Here is a 21,198-nt window from a genome sequence, read left to right on the forward strand (position 1 = left end):
AAAATCTTAACCAAATACACTGAAAAATACCATTTGAAATAAAGCTTACCAAAGTGGCAAGAAATTGCTTTTAACATGATTATACCAAATAAGACAACATATTGTCAGTGGGATTATAAACTGAAAAAACATTTTGTAAAATAAATTGGAAAAATGCCCTGGGGCTGGGATCTACTTTTGGTGATTTATATTAACAAAATAATCTAAAATGTAGAGTGGGTTGTACATTATTTATAATGGTAAGGAACTGGAAACAAAATGTTCAAAAATGAGCAAACTTGTGTAGCCATCAATATTATATAATATTTAAACATGAGGAAAAACAGGCATAATGTGCTGGTAAGAGAAGGAAAAAATTCTAAAAGATACATATATATACACACATATATATATATTTTTTAAAGATACATTTTTAAAAAATCTATACATCAAAATTTTAACACCAAAAATGAAAGTGCAATCAGAGGTGATTTATTTTCCTCTCTGTGCTTTTCTGTATTTTGGAAATGCTTATAATGAGTATGTATTACATAACCTGGGGATGGTTATCCATATTTAAAATTCATGAATAGGAACAGAAGTAACATTTACTCACTATAAGTCTTGTTAATCCTAGAAAATAGTATTTTTGTAAATGAAGACAAATGAGTCTTAGAGATAGTAGATAATATGACTTCCCAATGCCAAAAGCTAGTAAGTGGTAAAGCCAGAAATCAGACCAAACTAGTCTGAGTCCAGAGCCCACTGTGAAAAATATTATAATTCTGTATTAAAATTATTTACAAAGGGGCAAAGGGAGAGGGGAGATTGGATATAAAAAAAAATAACTGAACATTACTATCTTTATTTCATTTCTCCAGCCTCAAAAGCCTCTATGATTCTAAAGTCTGGAGAACTGCACTCTGGTTATATATGAGTAAGTGAAATTATTTTTTCCAAAACAGTTAACTAGAAACACACATAACAAAAACTGCCCATTTCAAAGGATCAAAACACACATAAAAACTATTAACTATTGACACTATTAAACATAATTTAGTATTTATTTGAGATTTCCAGGTATTTAAGATTAGCATTGTCAACGGTACATTAAAAAAAAAAAAAACTGCTTATCATGTATCATGACCACTTATACCTTGGACACACTCCAACTCAAATTTAATAGAAAAATGAAGCTTAGAATTTGTTTATATCAACATATAAAATATTGTGTTTTGGGATGCCTGGGTGGCTCAGTCATTTAAGTGACCAACTCTTAATTTCGACTCGGGCTGTGATCTCCGGGTGGTGGGATGGAGTCCCTCATCGGGCTCCACACTCAGCATCGAGTCTGCTTGAGATTCTCTTTCTCCTTCTCCCTCTGCCCCTCCCCTGACTCACACTTGCCTGCACGCTCACTTTCTCTAAGTAAATAAATAAAATCTTTAAATATATATATTGTGTTTTTAAAATGGGAAAAATGTTACTTCTTGAAACAATGATTTACATATCAACTCAATTTCTAAAAAAGGCAGTATTTCCATTTTTTGCTACAGTAGCAATGGATGTCCAGGTCCTTATAGAAAACTGTAGACTCAGGGAAACAGTTTGGAAACTGTTACCCACCCTCCTAGACACAAAATATATGACTGTCCACCATTTAACATGTTAGAGTTAGCAGTTTTGATGAAAAGCTAAAAAAAAAAACAAAACCTCGAAGTTATTATTATGATCTCCAAAATTCACATTTTGAAAAGTATCTTGAAAGGAGTATCATTTTCCTCTTTTGTCTCAAAGCTTAGGAAAACTTATATTTTATTTTAAATCTATATGTATGTATAAAAAATCCTCATCCTCCATTTTGCAAAAAGAAAAAACAATGCAAGATAAATGTTTCAACTGCAAGAAACATTTCTGAAAAAAATGCCCACTCAGAAACTGGAAAATCACAACAACCAATTTTTGACAAAACATAGCATATTTGTCACAATCAGTGTCTATTTTCCAGGGATAGTAACAGATGTTAGGACTATGCTTTCCGTGGTGGTTAATTAATGCTTTTAAGTTATTAAAATGTAACACTGCCTGCCCTATCACATAGGTATGTTATATTTAGAATAAAATCATGGATTATGTTAGGGAATCATTAAAGACCTTACAAAATGTAAGAATTAGCAACCTAACAGTCACTTAATATGCAAAATTATTAGATATCACATTTTTCATTGGGTTTCTGTTGCTCCCATCCCATGTGTTTTTATGACTATCAGTCACAATGCCTAGCTGAATGTGACCAAAATGATAGTTCATGTAGAAGATGGTAAGAGAGAGCTACCCTCTCCTTTTATGATTAAAAGCTAAAAGGACGATGTATCTTAGCCAAATGGAAAGTATTTCAGAATAAAGCTAACTTAAAGAAAAAATAAAGCTAAGAAATGGAGAGACAGAATACAATTAACTTTTTTCAACCCTTGGGTTGTTTTACCTGAAATTCGGACCCCACATTTGGTTTCCCTCATCATGAGAGCAAATAACTTCTTTTTACTTTAGTTCAGTTGAATTAAGTTTGTTGAATTTGTTATAAGACTTTCTTATAAAAACTAAAATATTTAAAAGGGGCAATCAACAATATTATATTCTTACAAAGGTAAAATAGAAGTCTAAACTACCTCTGGGTAATAAAATGTCTGAGATGCTTATTAAAATGATTAATTTTTAAAAAATATGATGATCAATTAAAACAGGACAATTAGGGGCGCCTGGATGGCTCAGTCGTTAAGCATCTGCCTTCAGCTCAGGTCATGATCTCAGGGTTCTGGGATTGAGCCCCGCATCGGGCTCCCTGCTCTGCGGGAAGCCTACTTCTCCCTCTGCCACTCCCCCTGCTTGTGTTCCCTCTCTCGCTGTGTCTCTCTGTCAAATAAAAAAATAAAATCTTAAAAAATAAATAAATTTTATAATAAATTAATAATAAATAAAACAGGACAATTAAATGATATTCCCATTTTATTCATATTGCTCTGAAGGTTAAATGAATAGTTCTCACAAATAACCAATAGATAGAATAACCCAAACTTAAAAAAAAAAAAATCTTATCACAGATAAGAATTCCACAACATGGTCTTTTCAGAGGGCATTTTAGAAGCAGGTTTTAAAACAGAAAGTACAAATGCTTTTGGCTAAGAAATCACACTTCTAGGGGCACCTGGGTGGCTCAGTCATTAAGCATCTGCCTTCGGCTCAGGTCATGATCCTAGGGTCCTGGGATCGAGCCCCGCATCGGGCTCCTTGCTCAGCTGGGAGCCTGATTCTCCCTCTCCCACTCCCCCTGCTTGTGTTCCCTCTCTAGCTGTCTCTCTCTCTCTGTCAAATAAATAAAATACTTAAAAAAAAAAAATCATACTTCTAAATTCTATTCTGCACAAGAAAGTACACAAGAGTGTTACTATACATTATTTAAAATAGCAAAAAGAAGTAGGAAAAACATTTTTTAATGGTGGAATGACTAAATTATAGTATATGTACGTATGCATATGTACAACTATGCATATATTTGTAAACATACACAAATATAAGTGTGGATACATCTATACACATATACCTATGTACACACATACATGCAGCTATAAAAAAGTAGATCTATATTTATAGAAAAGGAAAGGATTCTATGATATATTGGAAAGCAGAAAAGTTCAAACTATGAGTCAATATATGTCATGATCTCATTTAAAAAAAACCTTTGTGCATATGTAATAAATGGTAAATAAACTCAGTACTCTTTCCGTTTAGCTCATTTAATTCTTACAACTCAATTAAATAAACACACACACACACAATCATACCAAAGAAAGATAAATACTTTCTAGTGGTTACCTCTAGAGAATGGTACTTTTGTCACAGTGGGGAGGAGGATGGGAAGGGTATGTGAGAGAGGACTTTCACATTTTACCATAAATTGTTCAGTGCCATTTTAATTTTTTATATTTAGCTTATACTAGTTTTGAAGTTTTTTCAATACAGAACAAAATAAAGATTCCTTTGGAGCTTTCAATATGAATATAGGAGATTAACTGTAGGAAAAGAGAACTTTTAGAATGTAAAGAGCTGAAATACTGTCATCTTTAAAAAAACAGGTCTTTAGAATATAAGCATGTTGTCAGTTTTAAAAATAGGATACTAAGATTATATTCATCAGCAGTCTGTTATACACATTACTTTATCTAGTGAAATGATGTCAGAAGGCAAGCATGGGTGTGTGACATTCACATGGTTATAGGATCACATCACTAGCACCCTCTCTTCATACTTTAAAAGGAAGTTTTAATTCTGCAGATGAGGTCTACTCTATAGAACATTTTAGCCCCACTGATCTACTAAATTAAGTTAATCCTAACAACAGGCTTATATTAAATAACAAAACAAAGAGTAGTACAACAAAAACTCGTATTTAAAATACAAAATCTTCTCAATGTAATATAAAGCCTTTAATTAAACACTTGCTATATATGCCAGGCTTTGGAGTAAAAAGGAATATAAGAGTAGAAAAAGAAATACTACAGATTTCTTGTGTTTAAGAAACTCAGTTTAATAAGATAGTAACCCATGACAAATAGTAACAACAAAAGGATAAAATTTAGTAGACACACATAATCTGTTATGGGAACACAGAGAAGGGTGACCAACTAATTCCTAACTAGTCTAAGTGGTATCAATTATTTTACTTATTTTCTTATTCTATAGAGATACATATATTCTATAAAGATTTCTTATTCTATAGAGATATTCATAGAAATTTCTGAGAATTTCTAATTTTACTCTATAAGGACATGAACTTACAGATTTTATAGAAATACCAGCTATGTAAATGTTTATGAACCTAGCTCTCCACCAAAATGGAATTCAAAGATACATTATATTATGATTAAATTTGGTGAGCATTTATTTTGCACTAGGTATCTGAAGAAATTTTATAATAAAATCTACCGACATTTATTTACAGGAGTAGTTCTTAGCCAGGGGCAATTCTGCCCCCAGGAAACATTTGGCAATGTCTGGAGACATTTTTGCTTATCACAGCTGGTGGAGGTGCGCTACTGGCATCTAGGGGTTCTAGCAGGGATGCTGTTCAATACCCTACAAATGGAGAAGACAGCCTCCTAAGACAAATAATTAGCTGGTCCATTATGTCAGAATTACTGAGGCTGAAAAACCCTGTTACAGTAATAGCTTACTAATCTGCAACTCGAACTATTTAGCAGACTCATGTCCTTAGAGTCAGCCAAAAAACCAGAAAAGTGGCAAAAAATACTTAAGCAAACAAAAACAAACCCCAGGTTGAAAGGTGCTATGTTATATGTTATAAAGTACGTATTATATGCCAGGCACTATAGTGAGACCTTGCCTCTAAAGGCATCAAGATTACCTGAGTAAAGAAATCTGCCCAAGACTGCCTTGCTAGCTAGAGCTGGACTGTAAGTCTCCATCTACTTGATCTAAAGCTCATGCTTTTCCCACTGTTATCACGAGGCAGCCAAACCGATTTTTTTTTTTTTTTAAAGATTTTATTTATTTATTTGAGACAGAGAGAATGAGAGAGAGAGAGCACATGAGAGGGGGGAGGGGCAGAGGGAGAAGCAGACCCCCTGCCGAGCAGGGAGCCCGATGCGGGACTCGATCCCGGGACTCCAGGATCATGACCTGAGCCGAAGGCAGTCGCTTAACCAACTGAGCCACCCAGGCGCCCAACAGCCAAACCGATTTTATCAAGTCCAGTGTTCACAGACTTTACTAATGAGAGAGCCCCTCAGACCCTGACTCAAGGTTTAGTTCCTCATATTGTAGACAAATTCCAGTAAGTCTGGTTTTCTGGTCTTTAAATCCAAAAATAATTTATAATAGCAAATAAAAGGGCTGCTATAAGCTGGTACAAGGGCCAGAGGGAAATGTGAAAATTATAATGACAGGATATAGCAAAACAAAAAACAAACAAGAATACAAAAAGCCCCAAAGCCTAGGGCCTTTATTAAGGAGATAAATCATTCTGTACTCTACAAGGCTACAATGGGGGAAGAGAAGGAGAGAGGGAACAGAGAAGGAAGGAGAAATCAGGGAAGGAGAGAAAGGGAAGGGGTTAGAGATAGGTGAAGAGAGAGGAGATGAAGAGGAAGGGGGAAAGAAATAGCAGAGCAGGAGAGAGTGAAGGGAAGGAGAAGCTAGAGAAGAGAATGGGAGAACACAAATCAAGGAAAGACCAAGTGAAGAAAACAACTTAGTGAAATACTGTGGGAAAAATTCAAACAAAGACAGAGAAACAAGGAAATGACCCTAACCCAAGAGAACCTGGGATGGAGACAGAAATAAATGGAGAAGACAGAAGGGAAAATGAAAAGTGTCCAAAAGATTCCTAGAAATAAATGTTTAAACTACTCCTATTCCAAAAAGTCTCTCTCTATATATGCACTGTCCATTATGGTTGGTAACTACTAGCCACGGGTTGCTATGAGCACTGTAAATGTGGCTACTCTGAATTGAGATGTGCTATAAGCATAATATATACACTTCATTTCAAGGATTTAGTATAAAAAATGTTAAATATTTCATTAATATTTTATATAAATTACATCAAATGATAATAACTTACAATATACTGGATTAAAGAAAATGTATTATTAAAAATAGGGGCGCCTGGGTGGCTCAGTTGGTTAAGCGACTGCCTTCGGCTCAGGTCATGATCCTGGAGTCCCGGGATCGAGTCCCGCATCGGGCTCCCTGCTCAGCGAGGAACCTGCTTCTCCCTCTGACCCTCCCTCCTCTCATGTACTCTCTCTCTCATTCTCGTTCTCTCAAATAAATAAATAAATCTTTAAAAAAAAATAAAAATAAAAAAATAAAAATAAAAATAATTTCACATGCTTCCTTTTCCTTCTTTAATGTGGTACTAGAAAATTTAAAATTATATTTGTGGTTCACATTATATTTCTACTGGAAGGTGCTGCTCTAGATTTTTAATATTGCTTTAGGATCCATACTAGTGCCAGAGTGATAGTAAAAAAAAAAAAAAAAATCACTGCCATCCTTACATCCATCCCTAACTTTCAGAATCCCAGCTGGCAAAAGATGTGGAGCTACATATCTAGATGTCAACCTGATTATGACAGGAACTATGAGTTCAAACAGGACATAAACCTATATTAAATTGTTTTTAATGGCTAAATCTAGGCAGGTGGTAAGACTTACTAGACTTGAGTGAAGAATGGTAAGATAAAACTGGGAAGTTTAATAGAAGGGAGTGAAATGAGGATATACAATTTACAATCTTGAAAGAATTTTGGGTCTCAAAGACTTGACCTTATCTGAGCAGCACACTGAAGCATGCATTTGAAGATACTGATTACATTCATTAAAAAATGGAAACATACTGAAAATAAGTCAATCAGAGAAAGACATGTATCATACGATCTCACTGATAGGAAGAATTCTTAAACTCAGGAAACAAACTGAGGGTTGCTGGAGTGGTGGGGGGTGGGAGAGATGGGGTGGCTGGGTGATAGACATTGGGGAGGGTATGTGCTATGGTGAGCGCTGTGAATTGTGTAAGACTGATGAATCACAGACCTGTACCTCTGAAACAAATAATACATTATACGTTAAAAAAAAAAAAAAAGAAGATAGTAGGAAGGGAAAAATGAAGGGAGGGAAATCGGAGGGGGAGACAAACCATGAGTAACTATGGACTCTGAGAAACAAACTGAGGGTTCTAGAGGGGAGGGGGGATTGGGGGGATGGATTAGCCTGCTGATGGGTATTAAAGAGTGCACGTATTGAATGGAGCACTGGGTGTTATACACAAACAATGAATCATGGAACACTACATCAAAAACTAATGATGTAATGTATGGTGTTTAACATAATAAAATAAAATAAAAAGAAAGAATTGTAAAAAAAAAAAAAAAAAGGAAACATACCTAGGGATATTTCTGAAAACTCTTTTGCAAGCACCTATTCAATGTTTTTCAAAGTCGTTTTAAAAATATCACTTTCTTGTCCCTCATATAAAATAATTTTCTCATGTTATATAAAAATACATGCAGACTATTCCAAAACTTCACTAAAGAAAAATAAACACATATGTACTTGCTTCTTTAACTATGAAAAAAAAACCCTAATCTATTTTATATTTATTGTACATCACCAAATTGAAAAAACAATTTTGTTACATAGTGACTATATTCTCATCTCCTTTTTTTTCTGTGAAGTAAAATAAACTCCAGGCCATAGTCTAATTTAATTAGTAGACAGCAAAAAATTAAACATTTTGGAAGGATTAAAGAGTCCCACTCAAACTTTAATGTACATACAAATTCACCTGAGAATCTTAATTAAAATGTGGATTCTGATTCAGTAGGTCTGGGGTAGGGCCAAACAGTACATTTCAAACAAGCTCCAATGTGACAGTAATGCTGTTGGTCTATGGGTCACAGTTTTAAGGGGTTAAAATATATAATTAATCCCAAATTTAAAATGTAGCAGAACAGTGTATACTGAGGAAACTAAAAAAAGAAAAAAAGGTTTCCCAAAGGAGCCATTCTGTTTCCTCTTTATGGCATCACCTCAAATAACTGGCATTTTAGTGTTTCCAAGAGTTGGCTGTCCAGCATTACCACGTTCAAAAACATACCAATCTATCTATCAAAGTCAAGAATTCTTGGCTTCTAATAAAGTTCAAGTCAATATTTATTTGGGACGAGGGCCCCTGCATTTATCCTGGGCTCTAATCAAGACCCAAAAAATAGAATTAGAATATCAGGGAAAAGAGAGAGGAAGTTTTAATATTTTTCTTGGAATAATGGTTATGGCTATGAAATGCAACACACACATGTACTTACGTACGAATGTTTATCATCTATTATCACATAAAAATGAATATTAAAAAGGCAAAAGAAATATATCATGTCAAAAACAGTGAAGACCTGATGATGGACTTCTTAGTGACCTTTTTCTCTTTATTATTTTCTTTTTTTTTTTTTTTTAAAGATTTATTTATTTATTTATTTGAGAGAGAGAGAATGAGAGAGCAAGCACATGAGAGGGGGGAGGGTCAGAGGGAGAAGCAGACTCCCTGCCGAGCAGGGAGCCCGATGCGGGACTCGATCCAGGGACTCCAGGATCATGACCTCAGCCGAAGGCAGTCGCTTAACCAACTGAGCCACCCAGGTGCCCTCTCTTTATTATTTTCTGAACCTACCAAATTTTCTACAAGCACATAATACTTCCATTATTCAAATACACTGAAATTAATAACACATGACAAAATCCATGAGAAGTAGCAGAGGAAAGCACTAATATTAGGTGACTACTCAAGAATTTCTTGTTAATGATAGTTAAAAAGCATCTAAGTATAATAAGGAACAAAGAATTTTAGATGAGTTACTTACCTTAGTAAAGTTATTCAGATGGCCTAGTTTTCTCATATTTGATACTCCTTGCAATTTGGCCACATTTTGGAGAATCTCCCTTAAGTTGTCAGAAGGTTCTAGAAGAAAAGACAAGACAAATTAACATAATTTTAGAAGAGTATTTTCCTAACCAAACACATAAAGCATGCAGTATTAAAACTCCACAACTTTGGCTCTTGGTTTAAAATCTTGTCTCTATCTCAAATCCATCTACTTAGGTGACGTCAAAGTCCATGTGGATGACTCATTAAATGACCTTCACACCTCTACTCCACTCATACCTATGGTCCAACTCTGTGTATCATCACCTGGAATTATTTAACTACTAAATCTTAAATTTCAATATCCCCACTATTACTTCTTGCTACAATATACAACAGGCACCAAAAAAACTGTCCAATACACTCCAATCAACCAAAAAACAGGACAAAATATATGAAATTATAGTTCTCAAAAAACACAGGACCTCAGGAAGTAAAGAACTGATCCCTGAGAGGTGAGAAACACACAAGTGTGCCCTACAATTGCCCCAGCTAACTATCTTAAGAAAGTTTCCAGGCCTTGGTGCTGACAGGTGAAATCCAGGTAAATAGTCCGAGTTTTAAAGACAGAACTGAGTCCAAGAAAACCAAGAATTCGAAAAGAGAACATTACACAGAGAGAACTCTGAAGATCTGCAAAGGGACCCCTCAGGTAGTTAGAGCAATGACTGGTGCATGTGTGTGAAGACATTAACTACTCAAAAGAATTAAAAGGAAAGTACCCTCTGTTCACACAGGACAGAGAGCAGCAGTGCCTGTTCCTAACAGCCAGATTTAAAATCTGTACAGTTCACGTGGACGGGTTAGAGTACTCAGAAAAGTCTTGGCTAAGTAGTGGGGAACAATCAGATACAGACTAAACACTTCTTTTATCCCACCTAATAAATCTTCAAAGCAAGACTTGAAAGAATTAAAGTATTTCCAAGTAACTAAACTGTGTCTCAGACCAAAGGTCAAGATTTAAAGAAGTGAAAAAATATGAAGCACCTAACAAGGCAAAAATTACAATGTTTAGCAGCCAGTCAAAATTCATCAGACATGCAAAGAAGCAGGAAAATATGACCTATAAAAAGTAGAAAAATTAATCAACAGAAAATGACCCAGAACTAACATCGATGTTAGAATTAGCAGATAAGAACATTAAAAGTTTTTATAACTATAGCTTATATGTGCAAAAACGTCGGGAGAGGCATGAAAGGTATAAAAATCACTCAAATTGAATTTCTGGAGATGAAAACTAGGTCTAAATGAAAATATACCAGATGGGAATAAATGCATAACAACTTTTATAGAAGGTAAACTTGAAGACAAAGCAATTGAGATTATCCAAAATGTAATATAATACAAAGAGAAAAAAGAAATAAATGAAAAGAACATCAGTGAACTGAAGGACTTCAAGTAGCCTAACACAATGACAAAATGTTTAACTGGAGTCCTCAAAGGAAAGAAATGGGGGCTAGAAAAATTACTTGAAGAAGTAATGGATGAAAACTTTTCAAATTTGATGAAAACAAGCCAATAAACCCAGGAAGTTCAACCAACCCCAAGCACAAAAACATGAAGAAAACTGACCACAGCACATCATAATCACATTACTCAAAGCCACTGGCAGAGAAAACCTTAAAAGGAACCATACTAAAAAAGACAAGTTATATGGAGAGGAGCAAAGAAAAGGTTGACAGTAGACTTCTCATGGGAAACAAGGCAAATGAGAAGACAGTGGAGCAATATCTTCAAAATACTGAAAGAAAAAAAAAAGCTTTAAAAATGTGAAAAACAATCTTAGCTCACTTGCTTTACAAAAACGGGCAACAGCCAGATATGGCCCTGTGGTCAGTAGTCCACCAACCCCCCTGGAATAGAGTGTCAGTTTCCTCAGGTTGCTACAAGCTATTTTTCTATTCATATATTCAGCATCCCATTTGTTTAAACAAAACAAAAGCACAAGGTAAAGAAGAAAAGAGTATCACATTGCTGATATTTTAATCTAAGAGCCATTACGACTTCGAGATTTTTATCTGTTAACACAAAACCAAAGAACTATTTGTTTTGAATTACTGTTTTCCTCAGCAAATGAAACTGCATTGCCCTATTTTACATTTAGCTCGCATCTGCCTATTTTCCTCCATTCTGTTAGACTGGGTGTTAGCCATGACAACCACAAATTGGTTAGTGCCAAACCACTAAGCACACTACATATCCCAGCTATTTCCAAGCACTTTAAAATTGCTACATACTGAGATCATTCATTTGATTTCAGAGCATCTCCTACAAATTTTGGATATATTTTTTTTAATTCCAACGTAACTCAATCTAATTTTAAATGGTTTAGTATATGTCTTTATAATTAGTGACTCTGAGGTTATCTTAAAAGTGGAATAAAAAAAAAAAGAAGATAGCAGGGGGGAAGAAAGAAGGGGCGGAAATCGGAGGGGGAGACGAACCATGAGAGACTATGGACTCTGAAAAACAAACTGAGGGTTCTAGAGGGGAAGGGGGTGGGGGAATGGGTTAGCCTGGTGATGGGTATTAAGGAGGGCACGTTCTGCATGGAGCACTGGGTGTTATATGCAAACAATGAAATCATGGAACACTACATCAAAAACTAATGATGTATGGTGATTAAAAACATAATAATTAAAAAAAAATTTTTAAAAAGTGGAATGAAAGCAGCTCATCACTGCGTAGAATCCAATTTCACTAAAAAGAACTGCAAGGGACCATGAAGAAGTCAATGTTAGTATTTAGTAACATTTTTCACTATTATAAATGGTATCTGGAGAGATTAAAGAAGAAAATTATAAGTAAGCCAATGGTGTCAAAATGATTTAACTGTATTTCAGAACTTTATACAAATTTTCTAACAACCTTCAAGGTAATTTACAACCTACAGCAGTTTACAAAATCAGAGTTAAGATCATTAAAGCCAGTGTGAAATTCACCTACTGGAAACGTATAACCTAACCAGTTCACATCAACTTATAATTAGGTTTTCAAGCACCAAAGCTTCACTGAAGTGATCACAAGTTACTATTATGTAATGATCTGATAGGACCAACAGTTAAGATCATTAGTCTGGAAAGATTTATTCTTCACAAAGGTTTGTGGATTTCTAATTATTGCCTATTTTCTAGGTACAAACTGTAGACATTTTTGAAAAACCACAATCTTGCTACAAAAAATCTCGTATCTGAGTTCATTCACTCAACAAATAATATTTAAACATCTATTATAGTTAAGCACTATTTTAGGTAGTGGAAATACATTAGTGAGCAAGAGACATCCTTCTTTAACAGACCTTACATACAAGTGAAAGAATACTGACAACAGCAACAAAAAAATTTCCCTGCACACAATCTGAAAATTGACAGGTGGTGAGAAGTCAACATTGGATCAAATGTTTGCCTAATGAATAATGATATAAAATGAACTTAACACTAATAATACAGGTATTACAGTTGTCAATCTAAATCAAAATGAACTAGCCTTTCTCCTTCCTTCCCCTTCTCACCCCCTTTCTCTTTTATATAATCAATTCCCAGGAACCCCCAACTACTGGACAACTTTCAAAGTTTCTTCATAACACATTTGCTGGGGGTGCCTGGGTGGCTTAGTCACTAAGCATCTGCCTTCAGCTCAGGTCATGATCTCAGGGTCCTGGGATCGAGTCCCACATCAGGCTCCCTGCTCAGCAGGAAGCCTGCTTCTCCCTCTCCCACTCCCCTTGCTTGTGTTCCCTCTCTTGCTGTGTCTCTATCAAATAAATAAAATCTTTATCTTTAAAAAAACAAACAAACCGTATTTGCTGAAAAACAAGCTGTTTCCTCCCAGAAACTATGCTACTTCCCAGACCAATGAGGGCCATTTTAGATGAAATACTATGTAATGCTCATGTGCTACGATGTTCCCATGGAAATAACAGGTTAAAGTTCCTGGAAATGAAATGAGAAATCCCTGGTTTCTTCCTTACCTGCTAAATCAAGAGTCTGCAAACTTTTTCTGTAAAGATCCAGACAGTAAGTATTTTAAACTTTGCAGTAAGTATTTTAAACTTTAAACTCTGTTGTAACTACTGCTGTTGTACCAAGAAAGCAATTGTAGAAAATACATAAATGAATGAACGTGGCTTTATTTCAAGAAAGCGGACTTGGCTCACATAGTTTTGGCTCTGTAGTCTGTCAACTCCTGTACTAGATAATCAGAACTTACACTAGGATGAGTAGTGGGGAAACTGAGCACAAAGTGGTTTTTACTGGGGCTTGGGGAAGATGGGAAGCAAAAAGAAATTTAGGAAAAAGTTTACCTCTTTTTATTTCTTCCTACTCTCACTTAATGTTTCCAATTTAGCTTCTCCAAAACTATCTACTGATAACAGTGTTATGTGAGAAGTATAAAGCACAAATGAGATAATCAGGATATTCCCAGAAGCCTTGATGTTTAGGAAACCCACAACTGCCTAAGGGGAAAAAAAACTGCGGCTAGCTGGCTATGATGGCAAACCATTCAAAAGCAAGGAAGCAAGACACAAAAGAACTAGTAGAATTACAGTGGCTCTTTTCCTCTTATTGTGTAGCTTGTGAGTCCTGAGTGTTCCTGATGACTCTCTCTGGGGGTAATGAAATAAACAGTCAACTCTAAATATCTAGCAATTTAATATTATATAAACACATATGCATATACATATATATATATATGCAGAAAAACACCAAGAGAAAACTACAGTAGGCAAACCTTTTATCTAGATCTATGTATGTACAGACACATACATACACACTCATTCCCCTCCAGCTCAAGTCTCCATGTAGGTGCACACGCAAACATATATGCACAGGTACACATGTGTATGTCTATATTTGTGTGAGTAAACATGATTTTAAAATGTTTTCAATATTTACTGCTTTGTAACATGCTGCAATAAACTTTATAGAAATACCTTTATCTGTCAATAAATACAAAACATAAAAGTGATTTTTAAATAAATTTAGGTTCAAGTACACGTGGTAAATTAATGACCAAAAACTACCAGCATACAGCTATTTGGAAGTACTGTAAAGAACAATTATGGAATGAAAGAGAACTAGATTCGAATCTAGTTTATTCACCTTATAAACCATATAGCCCTGGCTAAGTCAATCTCGTGGGCATCCATTTTCTCCTATATACAGTAAAAATACTAATTACTTACCTTGAAAGCACTGTTACAAGATGTGAGGTGCTTTTAGCACAGTGCCTAGACCATAACAAACACCCAATAAATAGCAGCAACTATAATTAAAAGTTATTATTTTTTTAGTAAAAACAATTTTTATGAATCATGTGAAAATTATGTGCTTAGTCCAAGCAAATGTTTAATGCCCACGTTAGTGTGTTTATTATTTTTTCTTAAGATTTTATTTATTTGTCAGAGAGAGAGAGAGAAACAGAGCACAAGCAGGGGGAGCCACAGGCAGGAGGAGAAGCAGGCTCCCCATTGAGCAAGGAGCGCAATGCAGGACTCAACCCCAGGGCCCTGGGGATCATGACCTGAGCCGAAGGCAGGCGGTTAACCCACTGAGCCACCCAGGCATCCCCATTAATGTGTTTAAATTAATGAATTTTTGTTTTATGTTTTAGAGCATTACTTTTATGATCCAAGATTTGCTCATTTTTTAATTTTTTTTTTTTATATTTGCTCATTTAAAAAAAAAAGGATTTTACTTATTTGACAGAGAGAGAGCACAAGCAGGGGGAGCAGCAGGGAGAGGGAGAAGCATTTCGATCCAAGGCTTGATCCCAGGACCCTGGGATCATGGCCTGAGCCGAAGGCAGACACTTAACTGACTGAACCACCCAGGTGCTCCAAGATTTGCTCACTGTTAAAGTAGAAAGTGTTATCATCTTATTTGCCTTCTTGATAATTTCAAAGAGGAATTAGAAGTGGGAGCAGAGCTGAACAATATTTTCTGTGATTTATTTGTGCATATACATGAAAAAATGCTAATAAGCAACAAGCTATCAAGTAGGGTGCATAAAAATTTAATATAACAAAATAAATATGACTACATAAATCTGATATGACTTAATGTTATCTTTAATATTATCTACGATTGCGAACAGACATAAATGATTAAAAGTATATGGGAATTACTATAGTTGGTATTACCTTTGCAAAAGCCAGCAGCAAATCTGTCCCCCTCCACTAGCAAAGACAATGGGAGTACATCTTCTCACCCTTAATCACAGATCCAAAAGTTGAGGAAGAACTGCTTCAAGCTCTAACATTTCCTAAAACTCTTTAACAATTATTAATATCAAAGAGATATAATTTAGTAGGGAAAGGATATACCCCACTGATGGCATCCCGGGAAAAGGACTTTCCTTTTACCTCTAATGCAGAGGAATTCAGAACTTCCAGGAGAGCCTGTTTCACCTTTGGATTGCACAGTAGAATACTTTTTCTTATACCAATGACAAAATATGCTCCTTTCTAACTCTCATCCATTTGTTCTCGTGTAACCATATGGAATGCAAAACAAGTATTATCTTTCCTCACGTACTGAAAATAATCATGTTTCCTCTCTGTAGCAGGTAATAATCTTCTTTTAATCCATTGACATATTTTAAATATAAATACTGTAGTAGAGATGTGCAAGGAAAATCTATTACTACTGCCAGCAAATCAGTTTAATTATAATCTTCTTAAATGTTGGGTTTATCATACTAAAAACTGAAAGTTTTCATAGGGCTGTTTTAAAAGAAAGATGAAGCACCTCTTGAGAGGGAACGATTTGGATAGAGGCAGGGCTACATGGTCAGCAAGATGACACTAGGTTTCTTTAGCCTGGCCTACCCTCTGTCTAGCCAACTTAGGGAAAAATCCTTCTCATTCCTGAGTCTGGTTCAGATGTATAAAGGTTTTCCCTAATAAGCTCCCTTCTTTATGTTTCCATGACACATTCTTCATACCACTACTGCAGCAGTTATGACAGTATATCTATCTGATCTGCCTGGCTTCAAATTTACATCTATTGTTTCAATGTAATTATTAATACCACCTCCTTTCACTCTGCAAAATATCCCACATTGCATTATAAATGATATTACTGTAAGTATAGTTAAACTCCAGCTATCGTTAATAAGATTTTCTTACACATGGGGTGCCTGGGTGGCTTGGTCAGTTGAGCATCCGACTCTTGGTTTCGGCTCAGGTCATGATCTCAGAGTCTTGAGATCAATCCCCATGTTGGGCTCCTTGCTGAGCAGAGAGTCTGCTTGGAATTCTCTCCCTCTGCCCCTCCCCCTGCTCATACACACACACACACACACACACACACACACACACACACACAACACACACATACACTCTCCCTCTCTCAAATAAATTGTAAAAAAAAAAAAAAAATTTTTTTTTTACAACTAGATCTGCATTCTTTCTTTTTCCCAGAGAACAGAAGAGAATAGTTTTGCTGGGTTCTTGTTCAAATGTCCTACTTGCATAATAATGATGGCAGGAAGAGGTGAGGTGACTTCTGCTGATCTGTAACATTTTGAGACTGTCTTCCCAATGACCCAGGGATTCAGATCTCTTCCCTTCCACTTCAATTTTGGATTGTCTGAGTTACCTCACCTCACACTTTTCTCTTACTATTTATTCAAAAATACATCTTCCTTTCTATAATTCCAAAGAACTGCTCATTTTGAATGGTATCAAGGGAAGATGATTTATATACTAATGTGGAGGGGAGGTCCTTGTTAAAGGCTATCACTTAGTACCTTTGATTGGATAAATAAGTGACATCTACCAGTTCGCTGATGTGATTGGTTCACAATGCTAGGAACAAAAACCATGTCTTTAATTGGTTTATTACAAGCATGTCATAATACATTGTAACTGTAAGATACAGGCCAGGATTGATCAAGGTACAGAACATGAAACATAGAGTCAGCTGGAAATAGGTAAATGATTCATTTGAACAGAACTTCTATTAAAAGATGTATGAATACCTCTGAAACTAATAATACAATATATGTTAATTGAATTTAAATAACTTTTTTAAAAATTAAAAGATATATAAATATACAATCTTAATAATTAGAATTATATATATATATATTTTTAAAGATTTTATTTATTTATTTGAGAGAGAGAATGAGATAGAGAGAGCATGAGAGGGGGGAGGGGCAGAGGGAGAAGCAGACTCCCTGCTGAGCAGGGAGCCTGATGCAGGACTCGATCCAGGGACTCCGGGATCATGACCTGAGCCGAAGGCAGTCTCTTTAACCAACTGAGCCACCCAGGCGCCCCTAGAATTATATATTCTATAATCTTTATTTCAAATCATAATTTTGAATAAATCCTTAAAAAAAACTCGGGCATCTGAGTGGCTTAGTTGGTTAAGTGTCCAACTCTTGATTTCAGCTCAGGTCATGATCTCAAGGTCATGAGATCATGCCCCAAGTTGGACTCTTGTGCTGTGTGTGAAGCCAGCTTGAGATTCTCTCTCTCTCTCCTTTCCCACTCTGCCCCTCCCCTGCTCACACTCTCTCGCTCTCTAAAAAATTTTTTTTTAATTTTAAAAATATGTCTTAAAATTAAATGACAGACTATTCTTCCCAAAGTTCCTAAAGAAAAAAAAATTGTAACATTAAGATTATATAATGGGAATAATATAGTAGGAGAGCACAGGTTTCCCCACTAGATCGTACATAGCCATTTTACTACTTATATAATTAAAAATATAAACGTATTCTATAAAGGATAGATTTGACCTATCCTGAAAGTAGTTCTGTATTTAGATTTCTAACTTTTACTCAAATACATTTCAGTGATCACTATATGCCATGTACTGTGCCAACTGCTAGGCGAGGAATATTAATAAACTTAAGATATGGTCTCAGCCCTGGAGATCAAAATTAAATGAGAAAAGAGAAGCATGTGAACACTTATATACTATTAAGGTTGGTAATAAACATTATGGGAACAAAAGAAAAGAAGGGTGCCTGATAGACTTCACTAGACAATAAGACAAGTGAGAACAGGAAACCTGTCTTTTTCACACATGCAACCCTGCCCTCTGACACAATGCCAGGCACATGGTGGTTTCTAAATAAATACCAACTGAAAGAAACACTGAAAAGGGGAGATGTAAGATGGAAAAGAGTAGTATGTGAACATACAAACATGAAAAAAAATGCTATTTTCCTCAAGGAACAGCAAGAAATTCTATATTCCCAGAAACAAGGTGATAGGGAAGAATAAAGGAAAAGGAAGATGCATTACAATGGCCTTGTAACATATACTAAGAAACTTAGGTATCTTTAGGCAAAGGGTAATTACTAAGGAAAACATTTATGCAAGTAGATGGCATAATCAGCTCTGTGTTTTAGAAAGACAACTTTGGAAAACAGACTGCAGGGAGGAGAAAGGCAGGTATAAATAGATGTTACAAAATCTTCCATGCAAGAAACTTCATCAGTAATGAATCAGAGACGATAAGAAAGGTAGAGGATTAGAGGAAAGGGAGGGAGAAATCAAGGATAAATCCAGGTTTCTTAACTGGGTAACCTGATGTATACTATTTATTAATACAGAATCCTAGAGCAAGTATAGATTTAGGGAAATTTTTTTATCATCTGTAGTAATAAGCATATGCACCAAAAACATAACAGCAAAAAACACCTCATAATGTTATATATTAAAATAAGACAAAACAACTGGGTATTTGGCCTGCATACAAAAGAGACTTACAGCCCAGTGGTTTTCAAACTCGTGTTCCTAAGAAATACATGAGTTATTATAAGAAATATTGATTCCAGAGCTAAGTATGCCTAGAAAGGGACCCATAGTAATGTGCATTTACAGGAGGGACCCCAATGATCCTCATACACACTAAAAAAAATTTTTAAGTCTTTATTTATTTTAGAAAGAGACAGAGAGTGAGCACACGTGTGTGAGTGGGGAGAGGGGCAGAGGGAGAAAATCTTCAAGCAGACTCTGTGCTGAGCAGGGAGCCCCGACTCAGGGCTCAATCTCACGACCTCAGATCATAACCTGAGGTGAAACCATGAGTGGGACACTTAACTGACTGAACCACTCAGGCGCCCCAAAACACACTAAAATTTGAAACATGCTATAAAGACTTCCAGAATATTATGTAACTAGATTCTGATATCCCTTTGGATTATTTGATCTGAACTCTAGAAGAGACAAGAAGCTACTTTATGAAGTATGCTTCTGTATCATTTTCAAATAAAAATGATACAATATGAAACAATACCCACTGAGACGAAATAAACTAATACAGAGAACCTATAATATATATTATACTAATATTTTTACATAAATAATCTTTTAATGTCCACACCAACCATATAAACTAGGTTACTATAATCCCCATGTTAAGAAATGAGTTGTAAGAGACATTAGTTTCCTAAAGTCACGTAAATACCAGAATTGACAACAGAATTTAAACCTAAGCAATCTGATTCTACTGTCTACCTTTATTCTCCAGTATAAAATCACTCTACAGTCTACCTCATTATACTGCCTTTCATAGGATAATGTATGTTTAGTATATACAGCAGTTGTAATTATATTTATTTATGTGACTGATATTTATCTCCTCACACTCTAAGTCTGTTTCAGTTCACCACTGTATCATCCTAATACCTAGAACAATGGTTGACACACAGTAATCATTTAGAAAAAAATTACTGAATATATTATTCAGAAAAAAATTCATAAAAACTTTCAAGTATACCAAACTCCGTTTCTTTTCTTTTTTTTAAGATTTTATTTATTTGACAGAGACCCAGCGAGAGAGGGAATACAGCAGGGGGAGTGAGAGAGGGAGAAGCAGGCCTCCCGCGGAGCAGGGAGCCTAACGCGGGGCTCAATCCCAGCACTCTGGGATCATGACCTGAGCCGAAGGCAGACACTTAACGACTGAGCCACCCAGGTGCCCCTCAAACTCTGTTTCTTGATCGAGGTGCTGGTTTCACAGGTGTGTCACTCTGTGAAAATTCACTGAGCAATACACATATAAAATATTCAGTTCTCTCAGTATAATTCAATAGTTAAAAAATAAAAACAGATTTGTTGTATTATCAGATATTACAGACATTACAAGAATTTGTGACTTTAACTTTACTTTTCACAATTTGGCATTTATAACAAAAGAAGTCCCCACCTCAGAATTCTGAATATTAAAATACAAGAATTTACAAGAAAATACTATTTTAGGATAATAATAGCTATAGTACAGATATATGTAAAAGAGGAGCAAATAAAAAAAGATCATGTTGCATTAAAATGTTATTTATTTTACAACTTTGAGGACCCAAAAAAAAGTATTCCCCTAAACTTAACCAAAATGATCTTGCTATTGCTTTGAAAAGGAATCTAAGAACAAACTTATTTAATACAATTAACAAGGTAACTATTTTTGCCCATTCAAATTTGTCAAATATAAAATGTTTTAAATGAAAGTACCTAGAAATATAAAAAAGAAAGAAAATGGTAAAAATTCAAATTATCTACCTTCAGAAAATCACCTTCATAATCCTTCTCTGCTGCTCTCCCCACACTTCCAAGCACTGTATTTATATTCATGGCAGTGCTAGAAACCATGTTCCCAGGTTGCAATAGTTGGATAAAGAACTAAAGCCTAACTATTTACCTTACCTAACAATCCTCTAATCATTCCATCATTATCTATTTTTAGATGGTAAATGATCTGTGAATT

General features: G+C 35.3%; 1 protein-coding gene across 7 annotated transcripts in view; it reads right to left on the reverse strand.

Annotated features, from left to right (window-relative positions):
* Nucleotides 1-21,198, reverse strand: part of RICTOR (RPTOR independent companion of MTOR complex 2) — a 123,816-nt gene that overhangs the window by 71,330 nt on the left and 31,288 nt on the right. For 6 of the 7 annotated variants that reach the window (XR_013445533.1, XR_013445532.1, XM_036111088.2 and 3 more), the window contains one exon: nucleotides 9,414-9,511. Coding sequence is in view for 5 of the 7 variants with exons in the window: in XM_036111088.2 (XP_035966981.1) it covers nucleotides 9,414-9,511 (98 nt within the window). In the remaining 2 variants the exon portion in view is untranslated. Of the gene's footprint in view, nucleotides 1-9,413; nucleotides 9,512-14,021; nucleotides 14,082-21,198 lie in introns of all 7 variants that reach the window. The other variant, XM_078066670.1, reaches the window with a different exon arrangement.

This window comes from Halichoerus grypus, chromosome 2, assembly GCF_964656455.1.
Source record: "Halichoerus grypus chromosome 2, mHalGry1.hap1.1, whole genome shotgun sequence".
NCBI lineage: Eukaryota > Metazoa > Chordata > Mammalia > Carnivora > Phocidae > Halichoerus > Halichoerus grypus.